Below are 25,384 nucleotides of genomic sequence, written 5' to 3'. Positions count from 1 at the left end.
TGTTGCAGGAAAATTCAGAGATATTAAAGCAATTTGAGATTAGAATCCTGTAGTAATCTAAGTGTATTGTTCTGTGCAAGACTTAATGTTACATTTTATTATGCTTCTAGAACAACATCAGCTATATGCATTCATAAATATTTCACTTTCTTATTTCCCCCTGATTCCCTTTCAATAGATTTATTGCCTGTTTCATTTTGTAATATGATTTTTAAGATTACCTGAAGCCTGCAATCATCATAACAGAACACAATAGAACATTTTCTGCAAAAAGAAAACATTGCCATAGCATTGGGATTGTAACATTGGAAAATAGAGGGATTTTGAGTTATATTATTTTGATATTTCCTTATCTGCATAATTCTTTCCTAGGAAGGATTGTTTTTGTCATCATATTTTTATGTTGTTTGAAAAAATATTTTAATTAATAAAAAACTTTTCTCAGCTATTACCAAATATTGCTGATGATCATAACATTTTAATGAGCCATTTCAATTTGAGACAGATCCACTGTGAAACACCTGTTCCTGCTGGAAATATCCAAATGAATTAACATCCAGTTGGAATGTGCTGTAAATTAAATTCATAATTCTGTGTCCTTCACTCTGGAATAAGGAAGAAGAGGTTTTGACTTTCTTCTACGTATTATCCTTTCAAGAGACCTACTTCATTCCTCTTCAATTGTTTTTTTCTCAGTGCTAAAAACAATCAGTTTTTTCAACCTCCTTTCATAGGATTTAGCTTCTAGTCCTTTTTTTTGCTTTTTCAGAAAATTTTCTAATTTTTTAAAGCACAATGCTCAAAACTAGACACAGTATTCAAGATGGGCCTATCTGAAGCAGAATTAAGTGGAACTATTGCTTCCCATCATTTGGAAAGTATACTCCAGGACATTTCTTTTTCTTTTACAGCCATGTCACACTGCATCAGAATAGTCGTGGAAACCCTAAAGTTGTATTTCAAGCTTTTATCAGTGCAGATGGCTTTGAAATCAGTGGAGCCACCCAAGGATTACAATGAGTGACAGCTTAGTGGAGCCACCCTGGTATCAACACTGTTGTAGGGAGAGGCCAAGTGCCCAATGCTGTCACTTTGATTAAAGGAACCATTATTTTCTACCAGTTTCCCACTTATTTCTACCTAATGACTTTGCTAGAACTGGCCAGAGTAACAGCATGATCAAGTCCAGAGAGATATTGAAAATGTAAGCCATCCCTGGAATAGTTTGACAGGCCTGTTTACAAGCTGTCACTAAGTAAACTGTCATTGTTTCAGGGTAGTGGAAAGATCTGCCATTGAGTTAAGAATACAAAGGAAGTATTCTCATTAAGTGTCCAGTCCTCTTTGTCTCTTGAGACATTCCTCTAAGAAGGCAACTTTTTCTGCTGCCTTCAGTGACTCTGATACTCCAAGATTAGAAATAACAGCCTATTATTTCGCCCACTTGCAATGCATCAAGGGTGTTCTCCCTGCTCTTTAACAAAGATAATAGGTTTAATTGGTATCTTGTTTCCTTTCAAAAGGAATTTTGGATTTCAATTACAGACATGCTTTCTGAGCACCAGAGCTCAGTTGCAGCCACTGGTTTAACTTGTTGCCCTCACCATTACTACATGCAAAGAACTAATCCTAAAGGGGCTTTTACAGGAGAATAATAATGGTGGTGATAGTTGCATTGATGATGATGATAATGAAAGAATAACAGATTATTAAAGAGTACCAGGAAGAAAAAGACAGTCATGGCCTTTAATTAGAGACTGAACTTTTAAGTTAAGGCCAGAATCGACTTGAATAATTGTTTCAAGAAAGGGTTGAGTTTCACATCTGCAGAATTCTTAGTTAGATTGTCAGCAATAGCTCACTATTCTTGTCAGTTCAGTCATAATATGGCTAGCCAAAAGCATGAATCAAAGTTTGCTGCCTTGTAATAATATTTTGGTCATCAGCCTATGAACACTAGCCTTCTGTTTCAGGCCAGTGACCCACATCTAGATTTGCCTCTACGGTATAGCAATCTGTCCCCGAAATTCTTCTTCTTTTTTTTTTTAAAGGCAACTGGACTTTGTTTTTTCTTTGAAGATATTTCACTTCTCATCCAAGAAGCTTCTTCAGCTCAGAGCTGAAGAACTTCTTGGGTGAGAAGTGAATTGCCTTCAAAGAACAACAAGAAAGTCCAGTTGCCTTTTTTGGGGGGGAAAAAAAAGCACCTTTGGGACAACCATGGGCGGGATGACTGAGAATCTCCATTGACAGGAACAGCAATCTCTTTCCTGATCTCTCTTATGACCATATGCCAATAATATCAAAGTCATTGGGATTCCACCCCCTGGGATTTTTCTGAAAGGCAATAAATGCTTCCCATCAAAAGGTTATCCCCAATTTTGCAATTTGAAAAAGATTGTGGTTATTGCCATTCAGCCATGAATCTCATTAACCCAGACAGTTCTTACTGATGCTGCTTTGCTCTCTTGCAATTTTGTTTTATGCAAGAATTTACTACTTTACTGCTAGTTCAAATTAGTGATCATTCAAGTAAGGCCCCAGCTTTCCTCATGTACAAGCTGAGAAATCATAGTTTATTCAGTTTTACTCATAAAATAAAAGGTGTGCATTGACAGAATATGATTATGAACTAAACAGCAAATCGTATTTGAATGAGCAAATTTCTTACATATACTTGATGCTAGTAGTTTGGATGCATGACATATTGCAATATCCATAAGTTCAGGGACTTGGACAGTTCTTACGCTGATATTTGCTGTTCTAAATGAGCAATATTAGCAAATAAAGAGTGATCCAGTTGCTGGAGTGGGGTGGGGAAATAGCCAATGTAATGTAAATTATTAAAGAAATTACTTTTTTTCTGATTCTGACTGACAATTCTCTGGGAAAGTGCTGTCTGGAGGGAAGTTCAGTAACAAGATCTATGTAGGAGTCCAATTTAATTAATGAATTAAAAGCACTTGTAGGACTGTCCACCTCAAATAGTGTGATTCTTCTAGAATACTATAAGCCAACAAAGATGTCAAAAACAAAATAATAATGGCTAAAAAGAGATATAAACTATTAATTAGCAATCAGGTACTCAAATGTATTTTAATCTTCCAGACATATCCCCAACATCAAGAACTGCACTGAAAAAGAAGGAGAAGCAAGGCTACTGGGAAACCAGCTTTGGAATGCAAACTTAGACAGATGTGGATACAGAACAAAAACAATGAACTCATCCAATTCTAATCCCAATCTTTCCACAAATGAAAAGGGACACTTGTGAAGACAGATATCTTTCTAATTCCTTCTAAAATACACAATCTCATTCATAGCTTCCACTCCTTTTGAATGTGTGGGGCAATGAACTGGAATAGTGGTGGAGAAACCCTGCATGAAATAATGTGACATGGCATTTATTTCACTATGCTTTTGAGAAGACAAGGGGTGGTAGCAACCACAAGTAACTTTATCATCAGGAGTTCCCTTTCATTGTGTCAAACAAATTGTCCAGCAGGCTTCATTGTTTAAACTAATAACAGAGAATGAATTTTTGCCAGTCTTACCTGGATAATTTGGAGAATGAATTTTGGCAATACATTTCTGAAGACTGAGATATGATTTATAGTCACAAAGTACCTATACTTTGTGGTTATTATTTTTTCTGATTACTGCTATGCTGTGATAGATTTCTTTGTCATTCTGCAGGTGTGCATTGTCCTGCCTTATCCCCACTTATGCCCAAAGCAAACAACTTTTTATGGATCAGACAAAAACCTCTTCCTGCATTTCCCATTGTCCAGAAATGCTGGCCTATTTTTTTTTATTCTAGGCATTCTCTACAGTCAATTTGTCCATAATGTAAGATTCATTCAACTTATTAAAAAAAAGAAAGAAAAAAAAGGCTGAGCTGTTCAAAAACCAACCAAGCAAAGCATTTCAGGCAGCTGGATTATCTGATGTCTCTGCCTCACAGTTTTATAGTTTGAAAGGGTGGAAATTTGGAAATCAATGATGATCATGCAAATGGAGTGAATGAATCATTGAAACACTTGCAGCTGAAAGCAACAAACCTCTCTCTCTCTCCCCCTCTTCATAAATATTTCCATGTCTTCAGCGAGACGTGTTTCTTTCTAATTCCTGCATCTTCCAAAACTCCACTGAGATGTATGAGATTTTACTAGCTGAGCCACTGCTAGATTTGGCCATTGCTAGATTTGGCCATATTATCTAATCTCATAGACTGTTGCTGTTGAACACAGTTGTCTCAAAGAAGCTGGCTAGGAGGTATCCACAGAAAAAAATATGAACATGTCCTATGGGAGTTACAGCCTGATTCTATGAGCTACTGGATATAGGTAATAATTCAATGGCTCAAGTATCAAGTTTCTAGTCTTCCTATGAAAACAGAAGTCCTCACTTTACCAGTGCAATAGCATCCACATTTTTATGTTTTCTCTTTGCCATTGTTTAGTGTGTCAAAGCATTGTTGCACTTCTCCTTGAAGGCAGAAGACTAAGCTCTCCATTTGCCACTTTATTTTCTGATCATGGGAACCCTAACGTTGAAGAACAGATGTGGCTCAATCTGAATTAAATTGTGGAAGAACCCTCATTGCTACCATCCATATCTCAATAAAGATAAAAATAGATGCCTGGCAGATCTATTTCCATCTCTGAAAAGAATCTTTATTTAGCCACAAAAATATAGGCTACAGTTGGCCTTGCTGTAACGATGGCTTTACATTGTTATAAGTATAGTGGATGCATATACTGTAATTTACCAGGAAATATAGTTCCTTTTAGTTTTTAGTCTTTCCAATTTATAAGTCTTGAGCATTAAGAGAGACATAGGTCTTTTCATTTAAACTATTTTTTGTCTCAGATACAAAATGTGTTTTCCTCACCATGGAATAGCTGTAGTGAGACACACATTGTGTGAATGAATATTTTCAAAAGCAAATGATGTAAGCCAATAAAAATGGCTAGTTCACCCAATGCACCAACATGGCCTTCTCAAAAGGAGGTCCTGCAACTAAATATGTCGGCAATCCAGCTTTATATATTATGAGATCAGAAAATATTTCTGCCTTTTGATTGGTAGACAATGCTGATGATATAGAGAATATATGAGTGTAACAGGCAGCAGTATATAGTATTAAAATGTAAATCCATTGAATCAGTGTCTATCTTTAGATGAACATGCACAGAATCAATACTGAATGTTTTTCATTTTATACAATTGCAGCCAGTTAAAGCCTTCCATGAGAGACCAAATAAACTTCATAATACAGCTATTTTACACATAGCATTCAGTTTACCTTTTGTGAGCTTGTAATTCAGCAATACTGTAACCAATAATAAACATCTGAAGCACTATCTGATACTGAACAACATCAGCATTGAGAAAATCACCATTAGTCAATTGCAAAGGGCAGCTTTTCTTGCAAAAGTTTATATCGTGCAGCAGTTCTTTTAACAGTATTAAACAACAAAATCTTATCCTTCAGAAGGATTTGATAGGTGGACCAAGATGCCAAATATAGACTAAACATCTGTGCAACCCACCATCATTTATTAAATGTATGTGCTGCCCAACAGCCGGCGACTCTGAGCAGTTACGTTGGCAGCTTAACCACTCAGCTACCTGGCAAAGTATCATAAGTGGTTACATTTTGGTTTGGTTTTAATCACCCCCTAAAGGTCCACCATAGTAGGTAGTTTGATCATGAAGGGGATGCAACTACCCACTAGAACAAACCACAAGCAATCTTGTTTATTTTACACTGATGGAAATTACAGGCCATTGTATGAGTCTGATGTTGCCAACAGTGAAGACAGACTGCTAATTATAATTCAAAGTGGGAGGGGTGTGTCATCCTTTAAGATTCATTAATCTTCTATGCTGGCTACACAGCTTAAAGCCATCTGGGACAGCCAGAGGCTTAAACACATGAAGGCTGATTATGGCTGAAATAGAAGGCTTTCATACCCTATTTCATTGAGAACTGAAAATAGCAGCTGCCTATCTTGAGGGAAATCAGGAGTCTTGGCACTCAGTAGGTATCAAATTCTATAGTATCTTGCCATCCAGTTTGATTTATAATCATGATATAATCAGGCTTAGAGATTGAATGCTTCCACTAGCACAATCAAGAAAAATCCCAAGAGGTTGAGCTTGTAGTCTGTCAGACTTCTGGAAGAGACTGTAAAATAATTCAGTCCTGAATGTCTCCAAAGATAGGTCTTATTTTGCTCCATGGCCTTTGTAGATTTTCCTGTCTAACATATCAAACATAACTCCTGATTTCATAACCAAGTTGCAGGCTACCTGCAGACCTATCTGCAGTTACTCCTATCATGATGATTTTTGTAGTTTTATTTGACCAAGGTCTTGGAATTTCAAAGGCCAGCATATAGTTCAACAAAGATCTGTCAATGAGTTAAACCTGGTACTCAGTAATGTATAGAAATGACAATCCATGTGTAACAATTTCTTTCCAAGATTTATCTTAAAGACAATTTCATTAGCTTTTCCCATTCCTGTGAAAAACTGTTAGCCATCATGCAGTGAAAATCCACCATGGAGTGTTACCCATCATGGAGTGAAAATCCTTTTGAATTAAAAGTGCTACCCAGTTGTCCTTTTATCTACTTTCTGTTCCAGAAAACCTTTCAGCACATTTCTGTCTTAAGCTGATGCAATTTTCAGGAAGTTGGAAGTCTTAATGCAACTCAAGAGCAGTAGCACCTTTCTGAATGCAATCACTTGGCAGAATTATTTTTAAAACCTGCTCCAAATTATTTTGGTTTGACTGTCTTGGACAGAAAGGTGGAAAATGAAAGCATGATCAAATTACTGCCAACAAGCAACATTTAAGCCTAAACACCTGGCTCCCCCCCCCCATGCAATGAGTTTCCAGAACTTTTTTTGGTGTATGTGCTAAATTAGATGGCAAGATGCTTGGCAAGTTCACACCAATTTATCTCTGGATGAGTGTTAGTTAAATCCAAAGTAAATAGTTAATTCAGAATCAGAGGAGGGGAAAATGGCACAAAATGGGTAAGCACCTCGAACAAGGAAATGATCATTTCTTGCTCAGTGTCAGGACTTCTTTCTTCTCAATTTTAAATATTTGAACAGAGCACTGCCAGGCCCCAAGCCAACCTGAGATACTAGTCCTTTTCCTGTTCCTTTACTAATAAATAAACTTAGATTGGCTGCAGTGAAACTTTTTGTTAAGCTCAATTATTAGTTCATGCTCAGAGGACTTTTTATTATTCCAGGAATTAGATATATAGTACTGAAAACCAGTTCTGCCTCTGAATCAGAGCTCCATGTTAACGACTGCAGAAATTAATTTTAGCTGCATGCGTTAGTAGGAAAATAAATTACAAGAGGAACTGTTGAAAAAGATATGCAGCAATGACAAGTGATTTTCTATAATTAATACTGAAAACAACATTTTAATTCATTTAAACTTCTGTTGCGGTTTATTATTAGGGAAGCAATGACGGTGGAGAGAAGAGAATGGATTATTTGGAAGTTCTATTTAAATTAATATAGATTGGAATCTCTCCTGATACAAATGGTAACATTTTCCCTTCTTTGTAATTAATGACTTTTATTTAATTATCTCATTACATTAAAGTATGCCTGGTTCACTTATTTCATTCCTAATATATTATGTTGGTATACACGCTGCAATTCTGCCAGATCTGATTTTGATTTTTTTTTTTATTACTGTTTCATTCATTAAGTGGTAAGCCACCCTTTTGCTTTACTCTATTTAGTTAGATCAAACTTCTGCAGTTTTGGGCCCTCCAGATGACTTTCAGTTTTTAGCTGAGCCTTCCTTTTTACTCATCTGAGCAAGGATGAATTAGGCCCAGGAAGAATGTACACTTATTACCTAATTCTATAAATTCCATTGACTGGTTCAAAGTGCCCTTTTGCAGTCAACGCCTTCTACCGTTATGGTTCCTTAGTTCAGGTGACTTATATGAAACAGATAGCAGGTGTACTGAATTTGTTGCCAAAACCACAGGGAGGAGCAGGGTGGAATTTAGCTACAAAACATTCTTCCAGGTAAATGGATTGAGGGAGCATCTGAATAGAAAGGTGTCACTGACACTTACTGCAGCCAGAGGAAAAAAAATACTTTACCAAAATGCTTAAAGCTGCATAACTGAAGAAGTCTTCGGACTGTATGAATTCTCCCATTAAAGGAAGTTACAAAATCTTGACATTGTTTTTTTTTTAAATAGGAAGAGGAGGATTTTTTTTTTATTTAAATAGGAGGAGGGGGGAGTTGCTAATATGGGTAATCCTCAACTTGCAATTACTGATTCAATGACAGTTATGACAGTCAAATTATGAAGGTACTGAATGTGGAGGACTTATAATTGGTCTGCAAAGTTATGGCTATTGCAGTGTCTTCATGGCCATGTGACTATAACCTAGGTACTTGGGTACCTGTTTCACATTTATTATGTTTCGGGAGCCACAGTCATGTCATTGCAATTTGCAACTCCCTGATAGTTTCTCAAGACTTTGATCCTTGCTGCAAAGTTAAGTCAGACCATAGGGAAGGTTGCAAGTTGAGGATTCTCAAAAAAACCTACTAGAGATCCCTAGGACCTCCTACTCTGTAGTCACCATCGGCTGCCTGCACTCCACAGCACTCTCTTACATTCCATATCAGGTGCCCACATGCAGCAGCAGCTCCACTGCCCACACATAACACATACCAGGCTGACGGGATTCCCCAGCACCTGCCCATAGCCTTGCCAGCCCATCCTTGTAGTCCCAGCATCTACCACTGACATCACCTGTCTGCCCATTTCTCCCAGTTCCCATCTGCATTCCCTAGAGCCCATCTGTGGCATCCTCAACCTCCTGCACTCCTTGTCTTGAACCCCTAGCCATTTTTGCTTAACAATCGGCATGGTCCGGAGATCATGATGAGATTACAACTCTTGTGATTGGGGTCACTGTGTGAGGTGATCGTGTGACATCACACTTTATGATCGAATCACTTAGCAGTGGCAATCTCCATCACAATTGCTGTCATAACTGGAGGATTGCTGTAATGGCAGTAGGACTGAAGATTTATAGGATAGGTGCACGGAGTGAAGAAAGAATGGGATTTTTTTTTTCTTCCCACTTCATACTTGCAGCAAGGGTCAACGAAATAATTTTAATACTGGGAAATTCAGAACAGAGAGAAAGACATATTATTCACAATTATGCATAATTAAATATGGAAGTTCCTTCTGCAAAATGAGGTGACAGATTTACTGGCAGATGTTCTGAATGGAATGGAACTAGTGTCAACATTCTTCATTATTTAGCAAATGATCTGTCCTCATAGGATTTTAAAATATTTTTCTTTGACACGTGAGGGCTTGAAATGAAACAAAAGAAAAGAAAAAAACCCAAATGCAGGTAGGTAAGATTTAACGAAAGCAATAAGATTCCAATAAGCATGAATGTTCTCTTCTTCTATAGTGCTGACACAGCCATGCTCGATTTTGGTGCACCAACAATAAATCCAGCAATATTTATGTTTCCCCATATATTTGTCCCACAGCTTATTTTCCTCTTGCGGTACAGATTCTTCAATTTATCCGGAGCTAGTCCTTTATCCAAACCTCTAATAAAAATACCAGGAGGAGGAAAAATCCTAACACTTTGAGGCAAATAGCAGTTTGTGAGCTCAACCCATAGTTATCCAAGCTATGTAAAGAAGCATGCTAGGCATGACATTATTTCAGATTGGTTCAGTTAGGGAAAAAGAGCACGATCTCTTTTGACTAGAGAGAACTGCTTGGCTGTTTCCTGTTTACGTAACTCCTGTCGTAAGGTCAGTGCAGCGGCCTAGAGGTGGAGCTCTGGCCTCACAATCAGGAAATGGTGAAATCAAGCCTAGGTAGAGGCTAATATTTGGAATAGACTCTCCTGCTCGAGCAGGGGGTTGGACTAGATTTCCTCTAAGGTTCCTTCCAACTCTGTTATTCTATGTTCTAATAAAGACATCTCTTTGCATTGGACTCACCTCTAGCACTCTGCCACTAATATACCGGTTGCAGGTCTCGCACTTAATACCAAATTGGGCATGATAGTCCGATTCACAGTATGGAACACCATCCCTGTGGGAAGAGAGCAGGAGAGAGATTTCAAAGAGGGAAGAAACAACGAAACTTGGCCATTCCTCCCACCCTAAGCACAAATGTTATATGGAGTTCATCACGCTTGGATGCTGGACCACCATTCATACTAAAGCGAAGCCATTGTGAAAACTTTCCCAGACCAGTCGGTAGCCTTCTAATCTGTTTTTGCTCCTAATCTGCTGGTTTTGTTTCAGGTCAATCTGCAATTGCCTGATAGCACCAGGCCCTTAAATCCCTGAGTCTGAATACAGGAATGGGGCCACGAGGGAAGTCCTTTGAGGGTTTCTTTCTAACTGCTCGCTCAGTTGGATGAGATTGATTCAGAAATAACACAGGAAATGTAAGTGTATGTCACAAAAAGACAGCACACCCACCAGCACAAAAGTCAGAGGGCGGAAGGATGGTTCTGTTTATTCTGGGAGACAGGCGAGCCTTGAATGCAAGTTGGAGTCAGCGCGAAGGCTCAGAGGAGCCAAAAGGAAGAGACGATACGGTGCATGACCAAGATGCAATTGAGATGGGCTGTTTCACATACAGGTAGTCCTGGACTTACAACCACAATTGAGCCCCACCCCCCAATTTCAGTTGTTAAGTGAGACAGTGGTTAAGTGAATTTTGCCCCATGTTATAACTTTTCTTGGCACAGAATTACTGCATTTGTTAAGTTGTTAAGTTAGTAACAGGGTTGTTAAGTGAATTGACTTTGCTTGTCAGAAGGTTGCATGACACCCCCCACAAGCAGGACACTGAACAGTCATACAAGTGAGTCAGTTGCCAAGCAGCTGAATTTTGATCACATGACTTTGGGGATGCTGCAACGAACATACGTGTGAAAAAAGGTCATAAGTCACTTTTTTCAGTGCCATTGTAACTTCAAATGGTCCCTAAATGAACTGTTGTAAGGTCAACGACTACTAGTCTCATATTTTCTGCACAATTGTTCATATTTATTTCAGGAAAGCCAAGCTCAAATAGCAGAATGTCAGAACAACCATGGACTGGTTTTTCTGCCTGTTACCTGGCACATAAAGTCACCCTCTCTCTGAGCAGAACCATTCATCTTTAAGGGATCCTTCGGTGGAATATGCTCACAGTTGCTCCAGGGCTAAAGGTACTCACAGATTAATCATTGAGACAGAATAATAAAACCATTAATTGCACCATAAATGCCGCTTTTAAATTGGGTTTTAACAGAAGTTGTCCAATGACTTTCATTGCTAATGGCAGTTTTACAAACAATTATCTTTTAATGAATTATAGATAATGTTGTTACCCCCAATAAAAGGAAATCCTCTGTTTTATTTAGTCTAGACAAACCACTGTTTTTGTTAAAACAGCTTCAGATATTATTTGGCCCTAGGATTCTACAACAGCATTTATTTAATTCTCTTTCATCTCCATAGTGCAGATATAAGCATTTTATTCTGCAGCATTTATGTGCTCTGTTGAATGACACCTGCATAAAACTTGATCTACATTCTGTCTCCAGAGAGAATGATTTTTTTGGCACCATTATTATTTGATTACCCATTGAAATGTGTACGTACAGCAAGATCATTGTCAGAAAGGTTACTATGATGAATGATCTAACCAAAACTACTGTAAATGAGGATTATATATAAAAAAATGTTTACAAAGAATAAATTCATGTGCTAGTGCTGTTGAGGATGTAGAAAATAGAACGGTTGGATGGGGTAATAAATGAATCGGGACTAATTCCTGAATTAATGGGGGTTGGATTATATAATCCTTGACTAGATTAGCAAACAATCAAATAAATAGATAAATAGACTAGTTTATGATTCCAGAAACTCAGGTACTTGCAACCATCCTAGAGCCTTCATGTGTAACCTGAAGACTTTCAAAATTTCAGCCCAGAGAGTTCAAATTGAAGACATTTTTTGAATTCTTACAGAGCAACTGAAAAGAGTACTGATTTTACAAAAACTAGAAAACCGCATTAAAAAGCCTCCTCCTTATGGAATAAGGGGTTCTCAGAAGGTTGCCTATATTCCCTTCCAGTAAATCCATACAAGTGAGGCAAAAGGAGGCACAGGTGGCTCTTGCTTCCTCCAGAAGTGAAGGTAATGCATTGTGTACCCTAAAATGCACACATTCCATTTGTATGTTAAATTAATAGATTCTGGTCTAGGAAGGTATCCACATCTTACTTCTTCTGTGCATTAGCTGAGAAAGGTACGGTAAAAGAGAAAGTACAGGTTTGTTTTGCTTTCTTTCTCTCTGCTTGCTTCTAATATACAAAGTTGTGAAAAAGTCTCAGAATTCTTTGAGAATACCATCCGATGCTTAGCTCTGAAGGAATCCCCCACCCATCTAGCTTATACAGCTGAAATGTGCATAGGGAAGAGGTGGAAACACGCACTTGCTAATGTATTCTCCAGTCAGGATGATTCCACAGGTTTGGCACTTGAAGCAGCTGACATGCCACTGTTTTTCTAAAGCCAGGAGGGACTGACCTTGCTTGATTTCCTCTTTGCAACCTGCACATTCTAAGAAACAAAAGAAACACAGAGAACTGACCACACAGCAGAAGTAGGAACGTCCCAAATAGATTTAAAATCTGTATAGAAGACAACAGTGTCTACAAATAGCGTGCCTTCTGGAACCATAAATAATAATAACATGAATGACAGACATGAAGCAAAGGGTCCCAGTGTTCAAAATGATTTGTGATACACAGGACTATCTCCAGGAAGGAACAAACAAAATGACTAGTAGGAAAGGTCCTTTATTTTGCATTAAAGTCAATGTGGAGAACCTCACTTGCTTAATTTTCTCTACAGTTGCATGGTTTTCTCTTTGGAGACACACCAAGATCGTGCTATCCATAGAATGGATTCCTCTTCCTCAATCATGACTGGCCATACTGGTTAAGAAAAAGGTTGATAGGCTGATTCCAACATAGGTTGAGACCGTTCAGTTTGGAGAAGCCAGATATATGAAAGTTGTGTGAATGTTCTTCATGGGTACCTTATCTCTCCATATGTTCTTGGATTTGTTGATAAATCACTGTAATGCCAAACACCAGTTTGTTTATAGAGCAGTTGCTTACAGTAGCATCAGCAGTATTGCTATCAGAGTGTGTAAACCTAGTGGAATACTTAAAATATTCAATACTATGTCCGCATTATGAATCATAACATTGGGAGTCTTGGAAACTATTTATACATGTAAATTCTTGTTCAGATCTCACCTGAATTAACAAAAATTAACAAAATTAACAAAAAAGTTAATGAACAATTTCCTTGGCAGGATGGGTGGCTATACCAACTGAATAAAATAAATCATAAATACATAAAATGGTTTCAATATGGAATATATTTACCTCTTTCACATTAAAATTTTAATTATTCCAAATAATTCTAATTGTAGGATGCAAATATTCCATATAGTTTATATGGAAATGAGTGACTTTCTCTTTTAGTTCATTTTTATGGAATTGTTTTTTCTTGTTTGACTGCTAGCTAGTATAAATTACGTTAACACAAAAAAACCTGACACATTGGCATTTTCCTCTCCTGGAGAATTACAGATTGTCATTTTCATCTTGATCTTGCTGCTTGAACCAATTTAGATAGGATAATGCAGGTGTACCATTTGCTTTAGCAAAAAAGAAAAATTAAAATTAAAAACTGCAAAACATCTAACCAAGACTCAAGGAGAACCTGGCATGTTTTGCCAAGGAAAGCAAAGAACAGTTATAGTGAATGTTGACCTAATACCAGAGCATTAGTACCCAAAGGATATTTTAGATCACCTTGTGTAATGGTTAGACCAAGCTGAATTGCTCAAAATCAAGATCAAGAATGATGGGGTAGGGATGGGGAGGAATACATGGGTTAAATATTTATGGAGGGCTTCCTCTCTTTTACAAAATCTGGACCAGAAGATTTTTGGGTTTCAGCCAGGATAGTAAAAGCTGCTTCCTAACCTTTACCACAGTCAGATTTGGTGTGTGCCTAGGTATTTATCTTTCTTCCTTCCTTTCATGTTTCCTTTGCTGTTTAATTCAGTAGCAGGAAGCCAATGGGCCTGAAAGGGGTGGCTGTCCCAGCTATGATTGGCTTTTTCAGTCTCCTCATCTCTTAGATTGTCAAGGAATCACTAATATGTAGGGTGCTCATTGGAGTGATGAATAGTTGTGAAAAATCTCACTGGTAGATTTTTCACATGCTATGGAATACGCTGTTACCAAAGCTATTCTGACTGTTGCTGCATTTTTACCTTACACACCTCTAAGTGCTGGAGGGATTGTTTATAAATGCAAGGTAGACTGACAATCTCCTCTGATCACTCTTCTCTCTCATCGCTCACCTGTCAACACAATCCCTGGTTTGCCACTTGTCCTGTCAGTGGATTCCACTGCTTAGGGTAGCTCCAGGGAACTTTTGCCATGCAAAAGCAACACTCTAAATCCTAGAATCTTGCATGCTGACAAGGTTCTCTTCCTGCCTTGCCTACTGAAGTCACAGCTAGTTGTCACCAAACAGCACCCAGGGAGATACAGTGAGAGCAGGCGTGGATGCAGGAAAAAAATAATAATATTGGGGAGATGCTGTTCTTTGCACATTATATCCTGAGTGTTGCTCTCCGTACTTATGAATTATCCATGGAGGCTTTGGGTAACCTGAGCTGCACGTCTAAGGTGAAGAGTGAATTTCAGAGAAAGATGCAGGTTTCATGTGACCTGATAGTATTAAAGATAATGAGGAGGATAAGCACAGGGGACAAGGGAGGGAGAGGCAAAAAAGATATTGTGATTTTGTGTTGGGTTTTTTCCCCCCCTCAGGGGCTTCTTAACAGGGGCTTCCTGGAAACTGAGTAGGGGTGGAAGAGATCAGCCTTTCCTTGTGTGCTGATTCAGCAGATTTGTCCTATGCTGCTCTATTCACTGTGGCTTGTTTCTGAATTTCTGGTTGCAAAAACAGCCTGGGCTATCTCTGGTTGAATGCAATGACAAGGTCTCTCCTCTTTGAGAACTGGTTATCCTTCTTCTCTCTCGTGTAGGTTTACAGGGTCGCCTTAAACAGTCACAATTTGACATAAGCCTATCTAATTCATCCCTAGGGAATCTCTAGGTTATCAGGAACATAATTATACTTCTCAGTATAATTTTTATAACATATTTTGCAACTCAAAAATAATGCAAATGATATATATAGGAAGGAAGTGCAAACAAAATGTATTAAACCAGGAGTGGTTTCTTGTATCAGATATTCTAAAAAAGTGCATACATGACAAATACTAAGAAAAAAGGGTACAAAGCAGACTTTTTAGAAAAAAAATCCCAGACAAATTGGACAGAACAAAAGTATAGAAGGAAAAAAAGAGAACAAAGCAATATCTACTTTGGGATAATATAGGGTGTGCATTATCTATCCATATGCCCATCCTATATTATAGAAAAACTATTTCTAGCTTCATAGCATCTTAGCAGCTTAATGATATTTTATTTGTCCTATGCATAGTATTCCATAGCACCCTGATTTTACTATGTAATATCACACTAGAGCAGAACCAGATAAAAGCATTTTGAAGTAAAATGAATTCCAGTGATGTCCTTCAGATGCTAGTTAACATGGGACACCTGCACAGACTCTCAGACTTTCCACACAATCCCCATTGGTTTTAAAGGAGCATCCTGTGAATGGCATTTGTAGATCCAGCACATTGTGTTTCTGACACCATGATCAGAAACCCATTCAAGGAGCCATATCATCTTATCCATGAGCAGACACCCTGAAGTATTTTAAACCTAAAAGAAGAAATGCCACTTTCATTGTTTTAAAAAGTTCATTGCAGGGACAAACATTGAACCAAAGGGTGGATAAGAATGGCATTTCATATTATCTTCTGTGGCATTGGTTGATTTCATGAGGAATAAAGGAAGATTATTAGAGAAAAGAAGAACTAGGGTGGCATGATAGCAGCATTCCAGTATTTGAGGGGCTGCCACAAAGAAGAGGGGGTCAAATTATTTTCCAAAGCACCAGAAGGCAAGACAAGAAATAAAGCATGGATGGTAATGGGAAGGGGGAACTAAGGGGGTCAACTTATTTTCCCAAACACCAGAAGGCAAGACAAGAAACTATAGATGGAAACTAATCAAGAAGCAACCTGGAATTAAGGAGACACTTAACAAGACAATTAACCAGTGGAACAGCTTGCCTTCGGAAGTTGTGAATGCTACAACACTGGAAGTTTTTAAGAAGGATTGGACAACCATTTGTCTGAAATTGTCTGTCAGGTCTCCAGCTTGTGCAGGGAGGCTTGACTAGAAGACTTCCAAAGTTCCTTCCAGCTCTATTCTGAAGTGAATTAATGAGGCATCCTTTATCAAAATACTACAGCACAAAGACAACAGTGTGGCAATTATCTGGAGATATGGCAAACACAGAAAGTAACGAGGAGAGGGGTCTCAGTGTTTGGAGTACACATTTCCACTTTCTGTTATTTTAACCGTTGTAGTCCACTGAAATTGCAAGACCCATCCCCCCCTCTCTTTTTGGCCCCGATGGAACATCTGTGTTTTTGCATCTTCACGCAGACTTTAAAAGCAAAGCAAGCCTTGGACTTGGACAGCTTTTTCTTTAGCTCAACTCAGCTGATCTGGGAAAAGAAATGCAGCATCTCCACCCTTTTTCCTGGAAAAAGGGTGAGCCAACACTGGAATTCTTGTTGATTTTGTGATTTTCCTGCACTGAGACAGCCTTTTAAATATTGAAACTAGGAGCAGAGAAGGAACTACCTTTTCCAAATGCAACTACACTACAATTCTCATGTTTCTGTAGAAGCAAAGACAGAAATGTGACTTTTACTACCTTGAACCAAACAGGCTGCAGTCTAGCTGGGAGTTCTGCATGTATTAGCAGCTTAAATCAACAGGCTTACGCACCCTTAATTCTCCTGTTGAATTGTGGCCACTGTGTTCTTGTTTGGCAGCTTCGAACAGCTCTGCCAAGAGCCAGCTGTCACAGGGAAGCACTGTTTTGTGATTGTAGCAAGGAATACTGTGTCATTCTTCTCTTAGTAATCAATGCGTCTAAGGAGACAGTAACATCTATTGCCTCCACTGTGAGATCACACAGCTTGCTGTGCAATTGCATCCAGCTGGTAAGCAGCCCGACAGAGATTGCTCATTATAAGGCTTTTACAAGGCTTCCCTGTTTGTATGTTCAGTAAGCAACAGCTTTTTAGCGTGGTTGGGCATAGAAGCCCACCGTATAACCTGAAGGTAGCTTTTGCTTCTGGGCCCTTTTCTAGCCACAGATTTCAGCATGATCTACCAAGCAATAAGCAGGGAAGCTCTCTCCCACACTCTGTTGATCTGAGGAGTAGGGGCAGGCTTCACTCAGGGTGTGATCATAGAGGAAACAATTCTGAAACAGGGAGAAAACAAAGGAGTTCTTTTTCTCACCACACAACTTTCATGGAAAAACTTCAGGTAATGGGAAGAGGCCTGAAAAGCTTCTGGGCTGTGGACATTTCATAAATTCACTGGTGCTTCAGTCAACAAGTAGAGGTCAACAAGTATAATAGTATGTTGGAATGACTGAGCCCAGTCATGCTGCCTAGGACTGGTCAGATAAGAGACAGCATAGTCCATAGCTGGATAGAGGCTCAAAAGAGGCCTTTCTCAGGGTAAAGAAGATGGGAGAAGAATTGGAGTTTCAGACTTGCAGGATTCTGTTAATGTAACCTTAGAATACAGTAGAATTAGCTGATCTGATTGTGTTTTCTGTCTGACAGCAAGGAAGAAACAAATAGCAGCTGTCCAATTGGGCAATGCCAACTGTAGGCACTCCTTCAAGGCAAAAGACTTCACCAAGGGATGAAGATTACAAGACTCTGTTCTAGCCTTCGAGTCTTCCAAATCATGAAATCAGAAGTCAGATCAGAAGTTCAGCATAACCAAAAGAATAAAAAGTGCAAGGCTACAATTGATGTAAAACATGAATAAATTGAACCTCCTTCCCTGGCCAAAAGAAAAAATTAAATGTGGCTTTTGGCCGCTATGGAAACACATGATCACATCTGTGTATTATTTTGATTTTTTTTTTTTAAATCATCATGATCATCTACTTTGTTTTAATCCAAAATTTAATGACTATGGATGAGTACTGCAAATTATTTTCAGATTTTTTTGTAATTCAAAGTGATAAGAGGTAGACTTTAAATAAATCATTTTGGTGATGATGGTGATGAAGAAGACCATTTATAAGATATTCAACTTTCCCTTTTTTGCCAAGAATCCCAAATAGCTTGAATCAGAAAAAGAATTCTTTGAGATGTGTCCTTTCAAAAAGTCTTAGTATTTAGTATTGTAATAATTTACACTGGGTGCCTTTTAACATTTAACAGTACATGGAGCAAATAAAGTTGAATTATAAAAATATAAAATCAATTGAGGGCAAAAATCCTACTAAATTGCATAAAGAAGCAATAAATGGTTCTAAATTGCTAGAATGACCTCTGGGTTTTATGGTCTTTACAGCACTTCCTTCCCTTAATCTTCCTTTGGATGCTGTGTAAAGAAGAAAAATCAACATGACTTACGGCTTGGTCCATGAATCTTGATAGGTTTGTTGCTAATCAGTGAATGGGAACAAGTTTGGCAAACACAATCTTTGCCGCTAAATGTCACTTTATCTCCAATGGGAAAGGGCTTCCTAAAACAAGGAAAAATAAGCAAGATGTCAGAAACGCATAGGTTAATATCAGTATGAATGGTATTTCATTAGTTATTATTACATTGAGTCAGCTATTATGGTTCATATATGTTCTATTTTCTCAAGAGTCTATTAATGAAATTTGGAATTTAATGTTTCTGGAAATAAATGAAATATGGGAGGCCTGCTTGCTTGTTTGCTTGGGAAAATTTATTGACAACTCAATTGTCTTTTGTTATTTTTGTGGGTTTTGATGACTCATATTTGGACAATTCTCACTCTCGGTTAATTCTGGTTGAGTTAAGAAAAGCAGTTTGATGCATACCACAGAATTATTTGTTGACTACCTTAAATACTGCATAAGCAAAGACATGGCAGATGAAAGATGACAGTTTTGACATGATGTTGCCAAAGGAGGATATCAGAGAACTTGCCCATCCTGTTTATGAAGAAAAAATGTTTAAAGTAATTCTCATTGGCCCAGGAGCTATCCTTGAATTTGTTTATCTGCTTAAACCATCTCTTGGAAAGAGTCTCATAATCACCACGAAGTGAGAGGTTTTTCCTTTTACCATAAGATGAACCAGTTGGGAAGTTTCAAAAAGAACAAAAACAAAGACACCTAGTTAAAAAGACAAAGAACCATGTGTTTCCAAAATATGTTCAAGAGCAAAAGAAATGAGTCGCCTACATCAGTCTAGAGACTGGACTTTTAAAACCCAAATTTAATAATTTGGGATTTAGTATTTTGTTTTGTTTTATAAAAGAGGAGTTTTGTTTGTACTTTAGAGAAGGATAGACAAAGCATCATTTTAAGCTTGAGTGTCTTCCAAAAATATTCAAAACAAGCAAGATGACTAAAAGTCAGAATATGCTAAAATGGGGCACTGAAATGAATTTGTTCTGAATTTGAAACAATTTGATTCAGAATTTTCTGCAAACCTCAGGAGAAACCTTGGTTATCTCTTGAGAAGGAGAGTAATGAATCCACATTTCAAAAACCAGTAATTCAGGAATTCAGTCCAGTGTTATTTACTTTTAAAACACTGAGGTAAAGTTTCAACTGCTAGTGACTTCATGGACACATCCATATAGGTTTTTTTGGCAACAATATGAAAAAAGCTTCTTGTTGCTAGATAGCCTTTTGATTTCCAAGTCTAACCTACAGATATTTCCTAAGTATCTGTCACCCTAACACTAATTGCGTTTAACACTGCATAGTTTTTCAAAGCCAGCCATGGTTCATTTGGTTGTCACCATTTAGTTTAAATTATCCTTAAATCATTATAAGCCACCTGTGCACCACTAGCAACCCCTTGTGTAAGTTCTAATGGAGGCCTGCAGCATTCCCACTGTTCCCCCCCCATATTCCCATTGTTTCTGCAAATTTGCTGCTGGATGAAGGATATTTGGGAAGATCTCACCTTGTCAGCCTCTTCTTGGCATATAATCTTTCCACTGCTAGTCAAACAATTGTTGCTTGTTGCTAGATAGCCTTTTTGATTTCCAAGTCTAACCTACATATATTTTCTAATTACCTGTCTGGAGAGCCAGGAGATAGTTTAGATGGAGTAGGCATAGCATGAAGATGCTGCTTCCTGTATACAAACTTTTTCTAATTAAGCTGATGGATCGACCTATAAGATCTCAGCATGTAGAGGAGGAAGGAAGAAGGAGTTTTGTGGCAGGCCACAGAGTATATCTGAATGTGCACATGCAGAAGGTTGATATGCTGAGTTCAAAATATTATTGCTAATCTGTCTTTATTGCTCCATGGGCTTTGGGATTTATTGGGGGGAAAAACCTTCTTGCTTACACTTGCTTTGTGGACACTCTCTCAAGCATGGACTTAAAAATCCAACACAATATTAGAACAAAAATAAAATAAGCACCAGAACAAATATTGCAGCCTGCAAAATACAAACAGTGATATAGTAGTTGACAGCAAAGAAACAAATGAATGAAATGTCTTCAGCTAAAAGTCAGGAAAGATAAAATCAACTCAGAAGAAAAATTATGTACACATTTAATACTCTTGCAAATCCTGCTAAATTATGTGATAAATGTCAGGTGACAACTGATTCCAGATGCACAAGAACACTATGGAAGAAATCCTGTTTTGTTTTAGTCACTAGTCTAATTGTCCTCCATAGTAAGTTAAGCAGAAGCATCTCTAATACCAACCATAAAGCAATGGCACTGGTCCCACTTCTTGAGTTAACCCAAACTTAAGCCACAGAGGTTTTTAAGGATCAGAACCAGCTCTTTCAATTAGACTTGGAAACTAAACCAGGGTGGTGGCTGCAATAAAGGTATTACTTGAACTGACCTTCAACACCACCTTTTGGGATTACTCATCCTGGACCCTCAGGCCTTTTAAGCCTCATACACAAGTGTGAACCAGAAAGATACCTGTGACAGATAGTCACAAAAGCTGCTAAAAGTCTGGGGAGTCAGATGAACCCTGAAGGTCTGTTCCTTGGTTTAAACTGAATGAATTCAGCCAAGGTTTCCTCTTGTATAAAATTATCATCCAAGATAACTTCCCTGAATTGCCTTTCACTTGACGTTATTTAGAAACGAGGTGCTGCACTATTTTCTTAGGCGATTAAGGATATGAGAATATTGGACCATTAAAAGTGAGCCTATTAGGCTAGAATGATTAGTAGATTCTAATCTAGAAGACAATGACTTGGCATGAAATCCTGTGGATGAGTGTAATTAAGAGAAACTCAGTGCTTACAATTAATATGCTTATGTTCATGTTTTTAACCTGATAAAGGTCTTGATCCAAAGGCATCTAGTCACTGTAGTTTTGGGCTTTTTCACTTATAGCTAGCTAAGGTACAAATATGTCCTGTCATTATGTTTATTTTTATTTTTTGCCTTACTCCTATGACAGTGTCCTCATCTTGTCCTTGTAGTAAGACAGGCCAAAATCACGCATAGCTGTACAGTATTATTTCCCTTATTGTGACACTGTTCAAAAACAGCTTCAAAGGAATGTAAATTGTTAGGCTTTGTCACTCATTAACTTGGAGGGAAACCAAGCAACAGGCAAGTACTGGGAAGAGAAATAGAACAGAAAGCATCAAGGATAAGGATGAGCATCAAGGATAAGGGTAGTGTGATATGTATCACAGGTATAATTTTACATATCACAGGTAGCAAATTTCATAGTCACGTAGATTCCCCCCCCCCCTCCCCGTTCATTCTACCAAGTAGTGGGGAAAAACCCTCTGTAAGCACTGTCGGTTTTTTTAATGGAGTGTGCCCAAACTGCAGTTTCCTTCATGTCCGGGAAATTTATTTGAAATCTCATGCAATGCAAATATTTGTTTGGTTGATTGTTTCAGATATTTGTAAGATTACTCAACAACTTGATTTTGAGAAATATACAGCAGGAATAAAATTTTAGCAGAAAACAATCCCAAATTGTTAAAAATAAATAAACTAGTGTATAAAACAGCAAGCCAAATGAAACAATTAAAAACAAAACAAAAGGGGACTCCAAGTCAGGACTTCATTGCTTCTCTAAAAGCAAGCCACTAGTATATCAGACAGAGATCATTCCAGACTATAGGAGCAGCCACTGAAAAAGGATACTTTATAAACCCAATAAGATGACAGTGTTTAACATAAGGACAGACAGATTTACCTGAGAGCAGGCAGTTCTGCAATTTCAGTACCTGCTGGTCTCTTTTCCATCTTTCCTCTTATTTTGCTGTGAGATTGCTCTGTTTTAGCAATAGCACTTATACCTTTTTATAGTGCTTTCCAGCCCTCTCTAAGCAGTTTTACAGCATATTGCCCCCAACAATCTGTGTCCTCATTTTACTCACCTCGGAAGGATGGAAGGCTGAGTCAACCTGGAGCCTGGTGGGGTTTAAACTGCCAAATTGCAGGCAGCCAGCAGTCAGCAGAAGTAGCCTGCAGTACTGCATTCTAACCACTGGGCCACCATGGCTCTTAACAAGGTGTTTTCCTTCAACACCTTGATGGTTTCAGTGCTTTCTTCACATCCCTATCTTGTCTTTAAAAAAGAAGTTGTGATAGAAGACTGACTTTATTGCAGACATGATGATAGTTGGGAAACCTGCAGAACTGACTGTTCCTGACCTCAAATATCATAGTCAAAGAACTGGCAAATCTCTCCTGGACAGTTGAAGAATGTGACATAGACCTATATACCTTTTTGTGTGGCATTCTTGAAAATACAAAGTTTCCTTTTCACCCAGATAAACAGATATTACAAGAACTAGCAACATGCATTCCAGTCGTGCATGTATACCAAAAGGAGATACATGAGATGAAATGGGCTGGAATATAAGACATGTGCACATAGGCACAGGTGTCCATATCTGCCAGGAAACAGAGAATTAAAGGTGCATGGTTAAACAATCAACTTATTTCCTGCAGAATGTAAATACAGAAGTTTGCCTTATTATAGTTAAGAAATACCACTTCAATAGTATTCTACTGTCTCCCTCCATATGATTAAACAAGGAAAATACTACAAAATCTATGTGAACCCTACGAAAAAGCAAGAGAAATCCTAGAATATAAGATTATTCTTAAACACATTGGCTCAGAACAATTAATACTGATTAGGATACTTTAACTATACTTCACTTTAAAACACTAGTAAGAGGATAACTATCTTCTTTATGAGCATAAATGAATGCAGTTAATATTGAAATCTACTCTAGGAAGGAAGAGCAACTACTGTAACTTCATTATAGTGGCAGAAAAAGATGAACTTAAGTTTGAGTTGAGAAATGCACACTAATTACTCCCCTCCTTAGAGATGGATAATTAGAGAAATTAACCCAGAATGGAGGGTATATACAGTAGCTAGCTGCAAAGGACATTTCATTAGAATGAAGAGAAGGGTTTTATATTTCCTTTAGATCAGGGTTTCCCCAGGGGTTGAAGGGACTATTTAAATTTTAAATTTTAAAGGGTGGTTACAGTTGCTGCTACAATTTGTGCTACTACCCTGTTTCTCCAACAATATGGCCTCCCCCAATAGGAAGTCCCAGCATGTTTTATAGGCATGAAATGAAATTAAGCCCCTCCCCCCCAAATTAAGGCCTATATTAAAACATGTGAAATGGGGGGAATGGTGGGGGGGCTTGCCGTTAGGAAGTACTTTTGTTGCACACCCGGATATGGTGCTGCCTGTGCTGACCCCGATATGAAGTGCCCCACCAACGCCGAGGTCAACATCCAATCCGTCGCCGCCCGCCCGAAGATGCAAGGGGGAATTAAGTCACCCCCGAAAAGACGGCCTAGCCATTTTTTCGGGGCTTAAAAAAAAAAAAAAGACCCGGCCTTATTATATGAGAAACACGGTATTAGTTAAAGTAGTATTTATTTATTTTTATATAATAAATGGTTGGGAGATGATGGACAATCTGAAATTTCATGAAGGGATCAATGAGCTGAAGCAATTGGGGACCCCCCTATACCAGATGTAAGGATGTATATAAAACACCTTGAACGCCAAAGCTGAGAAGAATGGATTTATTTCAATGTATGAATTTCCCCTACAAAAGAACAAGGCTAAGACTTTATTAGTTTTAAAGCATGGGAATCAAATAGGTGATCGGTTTCTACTGGTGGAAACAATAATCCCCCTTCCATAAAGTTTTTTTTTAAAAAGGAACTTGAATAGAAAGGGATAAACTACAACCTGAGCATTAAGTACCAATTCTTGCCCTTTAACCCAATGCAACAGGTGATCAGTGGAGTATATATCTCAATGGATCAATGGATATATACGTATATAAGTGATCGACATCAGACTTGCCAAACTGCTCACCTCTGCTCAATCCTCTGGGAAATCTAATCTGAGCATCATATCCACCTTACTCAACTTGTAAATGTACCTCTACCTTGCTCAGCATTCCTCTTAGCCTGTACTTACATTCTATTGCAGTTTGTTGCTATTAGTTTAGGGGATTAGTTTACCATCTATTTCCCGGTAATGCTTGAAAGAAACAAATGGTATGGATAGCATCAATAATAACTTGCTTACTTCCCACGCTGGTATCACCCTACCTTGAAGGTTAGTGATTGATGCTGGACTCATAATGCCATTTAGGCTAAGTGGAAAACAGCCTTGGTTGCTACAGAAAGGGTGGTACAGATTCCACAACAAAGAAACTTCAGCTTAGTGTTTCTGACAAAATACGACACGGGTAATGGCAGCAGTTTGTAGGTGTAGACACGTAAAGCTTCTGGGGTTAATTTAAGGCTACCTTTTCCTGTCATTCACTGACACTCTTTCTTAATTCTAATGTTTCTCTAATGCAAGCCAAACATTAAAAAAGACACAGTAATAGACCTGTCTTACCAGAGGATTTCTGAGACCTAGAATCATTCATAGGTCACAACATTTTCACCACTCCCTCGGGAGAGGGCTAATCACTCTTCCTCTTGCAGGGACATCCAATTGAAACTCCAATTAATCATTAGATCGCCACTGCAATCAGAATTAGCCCTACGTTTGCTTCACACTTTCTTCATCTC

The 25,384-nt window shown here is 38.1% G+C and overlaps 1 protein-coding gene across 8 annotated transcripts in view; it reads right to left on the bottom strand.

Annotated features, from left to right (window-relative positions):
• Window positions 1–25,384, bottom strand: part of ABLIM3 (actin binding LIM protein family member 3) — a 172,859-nt gene that overhangs the window by 40,153 nt on the left and 107,322 nt on the right. For all 8 annotated transcript variants that reach the window (XM_087955460.1, XM_087955453.1, XM_087955455.1 and 5 more), the window contains exons 4-6: window positions 18,738–18,850; window positions 12,544–12,670; window positions 10,046–10,139 (exon numbers count right to left, since the gene is read on the bottom strand). In XM_087955460.1, the coding sequence (XP_087811586.1) occupies window positions 10,046–10,139; window positions 12,544–12,670; window positions 18,738–18,850 (334 nt within the window). The remainder of the gene's footprint in view (window positions 1–10,045; window positions 10,140–12,543; window positions 12,671–18,737; window positions 18,851–25,384) is intronic.

Source organism: Notechis scutatus, chromosome 2 (genome assembly GCF_049901735.1).
Source record: "Notechis scutatus isolate UNSWTSFEM ecotype Mainland chromosome 2, rNotScu1.2, whole genome shotgun sequence".
In the NCBI taxonomy this organism is placed as follows: domain Eukaryota; kingdom Metazoa; phylum Chordata; class Lepidosauria; order Squamata; family Elapidae; genus Notechis; species Notechis scutatus.
This window is presented reverse-complemented; position numbering and strand designations above follow the sequence as displayed.